This window comes from Lacerta agilis, chromosome 6, assembly GCF_009819535.1.
Source record: "Lacerta agilis isolate rLacAgi1 chromosome 6, rLacAgi1.pri, whole genome shotgun sequence".
Taxonomy (NCBI): Eukaryota; Metazoa; Chordata; class Lepidosauria; order Squamata; family Lacertidae; genus Lacerta; species Lacerta agilis.
The window spans coordinates 82,632,741-82,643,494 of NC_046317.1; the positions used below are offsets into that span (position 1 = coordinate 82,632,741).

Consider the following 10,754-nt stretch of genomic DNA (forward strand, 5'->3'; position numbering starts at 1 on the left):
GAAAACAAAAAAATGCCGTTTCTCTCCATGTGTGCAATCAACAGAGGTTCCTTCGCTGGAGAAGTTATATGCAAACAAGCAGCCTGATTAGCATGCATTGCCATATATATATATATATATCTTTCCCTTTCACGAGAAGGAGGGAAATCTTGCTGGGAGATACCTTTTGTTTCAAAATCAGGAGTGCAAATAAGGGCTCTGTGATCCATTGCAGAATTCAAGAAAGTACAACGTCTCCATAAGCACAGTCCTCCTCCACAGCCAGGTTGTAGTGCCCTCCGCTGCCTCCTTTATAGGCGCTCGTAACAATTCTGAGCCAGCCCTTCTCACCCTGCAAGATGGGAAGCTGCATTAGTCATGGGCTCAAGTGACTCTTCTCCTGCTGCTGCCACCCTGAAAACCCTCGCCCAACAAAAACTGGCTGTGTACAAGTTGGAAGGAATAAGGGCAATTGTCTTGGATCTGCCCCAGAGCATGCAGGAGGGGGAAATTCAGGATTAGGCAACCTGTAGCTCTTTGGAGGTTGTTGGGATGCCCATCAGCCCCAGTGATCAAGGATGATGGGAGCTGTGATCCAACAACCTTTGGAAAGCTACACCTTTTCAATCCCTGGTGGTGTGGGATATTTGGATGTTGTATGCAAGGTATGGCACGACAGACACACAACTATTTATTTAACTGCCAGAGAGAAGGAAGGAGAAGGTGGGCTAGAGTCCCAAAATCCACACACACCCCTGAAATAGCCTGGTCCAGGGGTCTGCAACCTTTAAGACAAAAAGAGCCACTTGGACCCATTTCCAAAGGGAAAAAAAAAAACCTGGGAGCCGCAAAACCATTGCGACATTTAAAACAAATATAACACTGCATATATTGTTTCTTATCTTAATGCTATATATACAGGATCGTGCAGTCAGCTGCTATAGCTGCTATATCAATGAAAAATATGAGCATGTCTGATCTGTGACTTTTGATGGCTAGTCCCAGTTATTATTCTCTAATGAGGGGAGAGAGATGCACCCCATATGGTCCCAAATGCATGCTTTGCTGCTTTTGATGCCCCAAATACAAAACCCTCTCGTATTCTGAGCAAGCTTGGGCTTGCTCTCCTGGGTGTTGAATGAAGTCAAGGTGTGCATGTAGGGGTGTGTGTGTGTGTTTGTTTTGAATCAAATAAAGGGGGTGTTGAATAAACTCAGGGGGTGTGTATGTGTGTTGAATCAAGTCAAGGTGTGTGCGTGTGTGTACGGGGGTGTATGGGTGTTCTCCCAGGCTCCCTTTAAAAAAACGGGGATAAGCCGCTCTGAAGGGGCACCATGCACCCCTTCACAACGGCTCATCCCCGCTTGCTTTAAATGGAGCTGGGGAGGAGGGGTGAGCTTTCACCCCTGTCCCCAGCTCCCTTCAAAGCAAGCGGGATGAGCACAGGGCGTGGGGTGGTGGAGAAAGCAGCATCCCGGCTGCTTTCTCCACCACCCCGCGCCCAGCCGCCGATCCCAAAAGCCTGCTTTTGAGATCGGTGGGAGGGCGCAGAGTGGAGAAAGCAGCCGGGATGCAGCTCTCTCCACCCTGCGCCCAGCCGCGGATCCCATTTTGGGATCGGCACACAGGGCGAGGGGTGGAGAAAGGTGCGTCCCCACTGCTTTCTCCACCCCGCGCCCTGCTGCCGATCCCAAAAGCCTGCTTTTGAGATCGGCGGGAGGGCGCAGAGTGGAGAAAGCAGCCGGGATGCTGCTTTCTCCACCACTCCGCGCCCTGCTGCCGATCCCAAAAGCCAGGCAGGGGGGCGCAGGCGGGCCACAGGCGCAGCGCCCCCCACCATTTCCCCGCCCCGGAGCCGCGGCAAAGCTCTAAAAGAGCCACATGCGGCTCCGGAGCCGCGCCTTCCCGACCCCCGGCCTGGTCTATTGCTAAAACACCAACCCCCTTCTAATGCCTCTGGCATGCCAGACACCACACCATTTCCTGATCCCTAAATGGACACAATCCACTGGGGTTTTTATTATTAGTTCTGGTGGTCTTGCACCCAAACAAGTGATCCTGTGGCATTCAGAAGAAGATTCTCACACGTAGGAGCGGGTGCAGATTTCTGGACAAAACTCCAAGTGCTTATACAGTAGTTGCAAAACACATTGCCGATCTTTGTACATGTAGGGTTTGCACCTACACTGAGTCGTGCAGCTCTTGGGGCCTGCCAGAAAGCTGTAATCAAATATGAAGGGCTGAATTCCTTCCTATTAGAACAGGAGTGGGGAATCTTTGGCCCTCTGGATGTTGTGTACACACACACACACACACACACACACACACTGTCTCATTTATGGTTGCTCTGTCCTTCCTACCCATGGCTGTCCCCAAGAGTTCCGGACGATCCAGTATTCAGTTCCATTTTCTATCCCCCAGCCAGCAATGGAGATTATGTGGTTTATTATGGGAACGGCGTTGTATTCTTTATAAATTCCTCCGGTGTATGCTTCCAGCTTCGAAGTGGCCATGATCCCACAGCTGTTTTAAAGAATACAGAACAATGACATCAAAGCAGCCTTAAGATGCTATTGATAAGTTGAAACTTTCAATGTCCACTCTAGATAGCACTGCAAAAGTCACAACCTGATACAAGAGCTTCAAGCTTTATCTCATGAGCAAAAGCCAGCCAGATGGGCGGGGTGTAAATAATGAAATTATTATTAATAATATTATTAAATAGAAAGCTGCTGTGGGAAGGAGCAGAGGTCACTTTAACTTGCCCCTTGGTAGGTTGGAGCCATAATCGCCAAGGCCTTTTCTTGAAGCTTCATCCTTTCCTTCTGCCAGTGAAACAAACAAGCTTTGTAAGTAATAACAAAGCTGCTACCCGGTGCACCCCAAAGTCAGCTTCCACCTTTACCATCCCTTCTAGGAGGACAAAACATTGTCCTTTTAGCTAGTCACCTGCTGCCACATAATCAACAAATTGAGGCCACCAAATCAATTGGACAATGTACTGAATCAATGGACAAATTACTTGGTCCAATCACTTGACAAATCACTGTATCAATGAACAAATCAACTGGGTCACATCCACCCCATAAATTTAAAGCACGTAGCTTCCTCCAAAGAATCTTGCGAGTGGTAGTTTACTCTTTGCAGGGCTACAATTCACAACACCCTTAATGAATGACAGTTCCCAGAATTCTTTGGGGGGCAAGTCCTGTACTTTAAATGTATGGGGTGGATGTGCCAGTCTCTTCTGAAGTGTAACGAAAGTCCTCAATTCTCAAATGGCACTGGCTTAATAAAGTATTAACATAGCATATGGAACCTGCGGAAATGACCGGGAGAATCTGTAATCTGAGAGACGACGCGGTGGAGAAAGAATGGGGAAAATTTAAATTGTATTTTAAAAAGTATTGTAATATTTAAAAATTTTGTTTGTAGAAGAAGGATAGGCTGTCATATGTACAATTTGAAGTAAATAATGAGAATATTAGGAGATTATAGATTATAGAAATAGATTTGGAAATTGCTTTAGATATAAATGGTTTTAGATTTAAAATGTTTTAATTTTAAGATTGATTAGTATTCATAAAACATGTGATAATGGTTAAATTCGGAAGTTATGTGAAATATTCTTAAGGGACATAAATAAGGGGAAACAGGAGGAAGTCCGTAAAAGATGATAAGAAAAAGGAGTTTTTTAGTATGATAAAGTATTTTTTGTTGCTATTTTTGGATGTTTTTCTTTTTATTGTTTTGTATTTTGTATTTTGTCTTTATTGTTAAGTTTGTATTTGTTGTTGTTTTTGGAAAATACAATAAATATTATTTGAAAAAAAATAAAATAAAGTATTAACATAAACGTAGCGAATTCCAAACCAGATGAACAGAGCCACTGGTCTTTCTTGCACCACTGCAATAGGCTATTTGAAATAACTGCAATTAGTTGCATGCTTTCGTGTGTTACTACCCAGACACTGGCCACAAACGTTTAGCTTCTGTACCTGACGGGTCCATTTGCATAGACTTCTGCCATGATTTTCTCTCGTCCACTGACTTTTCCATAATCTCCAACTTTCCACAAGGTGTAATTCGTTAGCGCATGGCATTGACCAAAAGTAATGCATGTCCCGCATTGGTTAAACTTCATGCATTCTGAAAAATGAACAGGCGCATTTAACTAAAAGAAACTTTCCTTTCATCCAGTGGTTATAAACAATGAAATGAAGGGTGGACTCGAACGCAGTGCTCAGCAAACGTTCCATCAACGCAATTAGTTCTCTTTGCACAACGGAGAAAGCTCCCCCTCTCCTCCCCGCCACCATGCACACCCAAAATCTGTACTAGGAGTCGTCGTCCCCCCCCTCCAATGTCCTGGAGCAGATTTGGGGAGGGCACAGGGTAAGTGCAGTGGAGGAGAGGGAAGGAAGTCTTATTTCGCAAGCAGAAATCTGTGCACCAACAGTTTGCATTAGCTGAATATTGCCCTAAGTTTCACCATATCCCTTTAACACACTGCTTGCGAGAAAAGGGGAAATGTGTAAAAAACAAAAACAAAACCCAAACAGGCACACCTTTTGATGTTGTGCTTTTTGACCAAGTTGCAGACTAGAAGAGATTGGAGGAGATAGCTGGTGGTTTTTTTGGGGGGGGGGGGTTGAGAGAGAAAAACACTTTTGAAGATAGGGACATTCCACGTATAGCTAGAATTAGTCTTACCCAATATTTTTTGAGTGTGGAGCTTCTTTGGGTCTACTGACTAAAGAGGAAGGAGTCCAAGGTTGGAAAATACAGAGAAGCAGGGAAGGGAATAGGCTGAAATAATTACAACTTGCACTCCGGGAGGGGACGGGATTGATAGCAGAAAACAGGAGCAGACTCTTTGTCTCCTGATCCCTTTCCCATCTGTGAGAGACCCTCCCAGTTTCTTTGCTAAACCTTATCTCCACCCAGGGCCGTCTCGTCATAGGGGCTGGGTGGCGCGGTGCACCAGGGCACCAGGCCCCCCAGGGGCGCCCCCGCGAGCCCACCGGCATACCGGGTGCCCCCTCCCCAACCCGTGCCCGCCCCCATGGGCGGGTGGGCGGGTGCTCGCACGCCGGCGGGTGAGTTGCAAGCCGGCTGCCCTCCGGAGCCCCAGCTGGAGCGCTGGGATGGGCGCGCAAAGCCCCGCGCCGCTCCAGCGCCACGCCCCTCATCCCCCGCTCGCCCACCTCCCTCCCGCGCTGGCCGCCCCTCGGGGAATGAGGGGCGTGGCGCTGGAGCAGCGCGGGGCTTTGCACGCCCTTCCCAGCGCTCCAGCTGGGGCTCTGGAGGGTGGCCGGCTTGCAGCGTCACGCCCCTCATCCCCCGCTCGCCCACCCCCCTCCCGAGGGGCGGCCAGCGCGGGAGGGAGGTGGACGGAGAGGCGGCCTACCGGGGGCGGCGAGGGATCGTCGCGCCAGGGCGACCGATCCCTTTAAGATGGTCTTGTCTCCACCCATAACCTTTGTTCTTTTTAAGTGCTAATGGTTTTCATGTGTAAGTCGCTTTGGGATACTCTGTAAGAAAAGCCACCAAGAAATATAATAAATGAATGAATACTACTAGAGATGAGGGGGGAAAGGGGCAATTGCATTTACTCAATAGGAGAACAAGGATAGGAAGGGAAGGCCATAAGCTGCCTTGCTGCACAGGCTATCTGCTTGAATACAAGCACATTGTAATTGCTGAGAGAAATCTGCTTTAAAAAAAAGAGAATATGGCACTAACCAATCCACCTTGGCTATTCTACAGTTTCACACGACATATTGTTGTGAACAGGGACTTTCAATTCTGACAAATATGAAAGATCAGGAAAGAGAACAGTTTGTCTGTGTTGATGAGGAGATGAAAGTTTGCTTGCTTCAAGTCAGACTTAAGATAAATGAGATGACCAGGCAAAAGCAAGTCCACACCTTTCATTGAGTCTGTAAACATACTTAAGGTACATATGTAAGAGGCTCGTTTGTAATTATATTTTGGGAATGCTTCATGTTCTTATGCAGCTGCATTGTTTTATACTTTCTGGATGTCCCATGATCCCAGACCATGTTCTAAAATTATAAATCAAGCACTGCTAGGAGTTTTTTGTTTTGTTTTCCAGCGTACAGTGGAACCTTGAGAGCCAAACATTCCGCCTCCCGAAAGTTCTTTGCAAGCCCAACATCCGGTGCTGTTTATGTGGCTTCCGATTGGCTGCAGGAAGCTCCTGCAGCCAATCGGAAGCCGCGCCTCGGTTCCCAAACCGTTTTGTTAGTCGAACGGACTCCCGGAACGGATTAAGTTCGGGAACCAAGGTTCCACTGTATCAATAAAAAAAACTGATGTGGTGCAAATGAATTTTTATTCTGAAAGTGATAAAAGTTTGAGAACCACCAAACTGGACAAGCAGGTAAGATAAACTCACGTTGATCTTTAGCTTGGTAGTTGTTGCAGGTCTCATCTGGGATCCCGTGCTCATTAGCATACCTCCATACTGCGCTGTGGTCTCCCCCATGACAGCTGCCAGCATTGGCGCAGTCGAGAACATGCTGGACTGACAGGTATGCAGAGGGCCAAGCAGCTTTCCTCTTTATGTTGATGCGATCTGGGGGACGACAAATCAGCAATTAGTGGAAGACAACTTTTCTTTTAATGAACTACCTTTTATCAAATTTAAAGAATCTGTAGCAGAACTCAAACATAACCCGTTGATACAAATTACAAAAGAAACAAAGGTCGCTTGGTTACATTTCTTAAAATAAATAAATAAATAAATAAACATCATTCCACACTCCCTCATGAGTTTCTGGTAGTCTGTAAGCCAGTGTTTTTCAACCTTTTTTGGGCAAAGGCACACTTGTTTCATGAAAAAAATCACGAGGCACACCACCATTAGAAAACGTTAAAAAAATTTAGCTCTGTGCCTATATTGACTATATATAAAGTAATTTTTCCATTTTTCCCACGGCACACCAGGCAACATCTCACGGCACACTAGTGTGCCGCGGAACAGTGGTTGAAAAACACTGCTGTAAGCATGTTCCCTTTTTTGTTCTTTGTTTTTTGTTTTTGAAGCACATGTAACAAAATTAAACCTGGTGTTGGAAAAACCCTTAAATGTCTTGTGTCATCTTCTTCTTTCATGCACCCTGCTAGTCAATTTCTCCATTAATATTAAGCCCCAAACATATACAAACTGAAGACCAAAGAGGTTTGCGTCCAGAGATCTCCAGTATTTAACCACTACCAGGCATGACGCCATCATGAGTAAGACAAGTTTTTGGGGCTTAGAGGCACGTAAGGAAATTTTTGCAGCTTGCTGTGGGCAACGCAGAATACTCTTCCGACGGGGGGGACGGGACTGGCGGGGGGGGTAACCCTACTCTGAAGGTGCACACTGGGGAACCCAGATATACCCTGTATTTATAGGGACCTGCAGCATTCAATAGTTCAGAGAACATTTTAAGCTGACAGCTCCAATAGAACAACTGAGCCTTGCGACAAAACGTTACAGCCTGGAATGTTTATCCTCAAAGTTCCAGCCAGTCAGCTATGGCTACCCTCCATAATATTCCATTCAATTCCCCTTCCCAGGTTTTTCTGCTTCATCTCTCTTCCCCAACTTGGGTGTTCTCCATGAGTTTTGGACTACAACACCCATCGCCCCTTGTCATTGTCTGATATACTGATTGAAGGCATAGTCGAAAACGGTGGGAAATATTTGGAAGGTACCAAGCTGGGTAAGGCTGGTCTATAGGGGGGGGCATTTTTTACTGCCTCATTGTGGTTGGAAGAAGCGGAACAAACCAGTTCCTTGTTGAGACACAGCATTGCGCCAATGATCATGGTTTGTTTTCCCCGCAGGGGCGTCGCTAGGGGGGTGCGGTGGGGGCGGCACGCCCCGGGTGACAGGGGTGACAAGCGGCGGGTGGGGGTGACAAGCGGCAGCCCCTCCCGCCATTCCCCACGCAATGTCGGTCACCCTGGGAGCAGCAGCGCTGCACGGACGGGGTGCTCCCTCGGCTGTGCGCTGTTGCTCCCGGGGCGATGGAGCGAGTGGCAGTGCGTGGGGGTGACAAGCGGCAGCCCCTCCCGCCATTCCCAAGCGCTGCCGCTCCCTCCATCACCCCAGGAGCAACAGCGCACGGCTGAGTAAACGGGTGCTTTTCTCCCCTTTCGGCCGCTTCTTTCAATGCTGGCTGGGCTGCAGAGCCGCAGCCCAGCAAGGGCCGAAAGAAGCGTCCAAAAGGGAAAGGGGGGGAGCAAACGGGCGCTTCCCCCCCCTTTCGGCCGCTTAAACGCGCCTGTTTGCTTCTCCCCCCCCCTTTAGGCTGCCCCTTTCAGCGTTGGCTGGGCTGCGGCTCCGGTTTGCTTTGCTTTGCATCGCGCTGTGCAAGCGCGTCATGATGCATGCACATGCCGCAATGCCCCGCCCCCAGGGGTGCCTCTTGGCTTGCCGCCCCGGGCAGCCAAGGGGCTAGAAACGCCCCTGTTTCCCTGCACACTACTGAGGAGGAGACAAACATCTCAGAAGGGGGAATGCAAGGTAAACCATTAACTAGGCTAGCAATTAACCATTAAACCTGGATTAAATAAGTGGGATGGGGGTTTAATATGGGCTGTCTCTCTGATGAGAACAACGTCACGTGGGTGTTGCACAATACTTGATTGCTCCAAACACCATGATAGATGGTCACGTGAAAGAGCCCTCTCTGTATTGGATGCGGGAATGGATAAAGGATGCCCTCCAGATGCATTGCCAACCATCCCATGCACCTCCGTACCTGCTAAAGCGCTGGTGCTGCCATGGGCCCAGCAGGATCCGCAATACTGTGGGATGTGCTGGTTGCGTGTGGCGCTCACATAGTTGACTCCATCTATGTTTCTCCAGTCCCAGCTCTCGGGTAGTTTTGAGATGTCCAAGTTTTCGTGGGGACGAGGGTAGGTTCTGTTGGAGAATGGGGAGAGGACAGAAAAAAGCAAGTGACTGGTTTTCCCCCCCTTTATCTGAGAAGAGGTGCCAGGAAAATCTTTCACTGCTTTGTCATGATTCTCTCCAACTTCCTGCTGGGCAGTCACATGGCAGCTGCTAGCGACGAACTTCCTCAAAACAGACACGCTAACCAGCCTCGAGCACTTAATGCAACCTCTTGCCATCTCCTTATGGGAGCAACAGCATTAAGAAGTAAAACCTGGAGCAGTGAAGTGTGAGCTGCAGGGTGGAATTTAAAATACAACTCCCAGGTTTTGCAGTTGGAACGTGGGAAGCTGTCAGGCCATCTAGCACTGTCTGCACAGACTGGCAGCAGCTCTCCAGAGGTTCAGGCAGGAGTCAGTTTCCCAGCTCTACCTTGAGATGCCGGGGATTGGAACCTGGGACCCTCTGTCTGAAAAGCAGTTAATCTATGGTCCTTCCTCCGAGTTAGGGCTCTAAGAAGAGACCCACCAAACTGAAAGCAAGCCCCCCCACTCCAAATGTGCATTATTGTGCAGCCTGCTGCCCAGGCATTTTTATTTTAATTTATTTCCCACTTTTCCTCCAAAGAGCTCAAGGTGGCACCCATGGCTCTCCCTGCCTCCATTTTATCCTCACAACAACCCTGTGAGGCAGGCAGCTCTGCTAGAGACTGTGCCCGGACCAAGGTCACCCAGCAAGATTCGTAGTTGTGTGGGGACTTGAACCCTAGTCTCCCAAGTACAGTACTAGTTGGACACACTTAACCCCTACACCTGTGGTTCCCAATTAGCTAAGTAGGGCAAATCCTTTGTTTCTCAAAAGCCAAGCCATGGACCCCCTACTTTTGAAAATTTGGATATCGCTATTGTAGTTTTTGTTATGTGAATGGTGCCGCAGAGTCCCTGAGTGGGTTATTATGTGGACTGTCTGGGGTGTGCAGACCACAAATTGGGAAGTACTGCCCTAAACCACATCTCCTGTCTGTTAAAGGCACAGACAGATTGCAGAACCAGGAGACCGCAGGACCTCCGTGGAAAGGAAATAGGACAAATTCGTGTAGGCTATTTCCTATTTGCTTGGCTCTACATGTGACAGCCATATGCTACCTGCAAGATCAGAGACAGCTGAGAAAACCACTACCCCGCAATTCTTTATGTAAGGCCAGACCAAAGAAGGGCGCTCCAAGGCGCGTTTGGCGTCCTGTTGCGCCCTCAAGCGCCGCAACAGCGTCTCCAGATCTGGCCAGCGCCTCTCCCAACACGGCAGGATGGAGATCCGGGTTCGGAAGGCGACCGAGCTCTTGGCGACGGACCGGTCGCCGGCGCCTTACCTGATCCCCGGAGGTCTCTTCGCCATCGGCTTGTGGCAGCTCTGCCCTTCCTTGAAGTAGACGCCGCCGGCTGCGGACGCCGCGCACAGGAGGGCGCCAGCGGCGAGCGCCAGGAGGAGGAGGCGCCCAGGCGGGGTCATCGTCGCGGGGCAAACGCCGGACTCCTCGGTCCTTCTGGGGAGAGGAGCCGAGAGGTGGCAGCTGCTGTTGTTGCTGTCCCTGCGGTTGCCGGGTCTCAATCTGTGCCGGCGATTTCGAAAGGGAAAGTTTTTGAGGCAAGGCTTGGCAAATCAGAGGAGGAGGCGGAGGCACCAGGCCGGCCCCTGCGGGAGGGCAGCCTTCGGGCGACTCCCCCAACGGGGTGGGAGGGAGAAGGGGAGCGGGGGGGGGGGGAAGCGGGACTAGCCGCCCGGGAGAAGCAGCTGACCCGCTTCTCCCTGGAGGGTCCCCGCAGCAGGGGGCATGGTGGGTGCAGGAGTCCCCCTGTCCTCC

At 49.4% G+C, this 10,754-nt stretch overlaps 1 protein-coding gene across 1 annotated transcript; it reads right to left on the bottom strand.

Annotated features, from left to right (window-relative positions):
* Window positions 1-92: 92 nt before the first annotated feature.
* Window positions 93-10,476, bottom strand: LOC117049047 (cathepsin Z-like). Its single transcript, XM_033153640.1, has 6 exons — window positions 10,263-10,476; window positions 8,760-8,923; window positions 6,401-6,580; window positions 3,978-4,128; window positions 2,340-2,502; window positions 93-331 (listed from the first exon to the last, which is right to left on the bottom strand). The coding sequence occupies exons 1-6, from the start codon at window positions 10,400-10,402 to the stop codon at window positions 218-220; spliced, it is 912 nt and encodes a 303-aa protein (XP_033009531.1). The 5' UTR covers window positions 10,403-10,476; the 3' UTR covers window positions 93-217.
* Window positions 10,477-10,754: the final 278 nt, after the last annotated feature.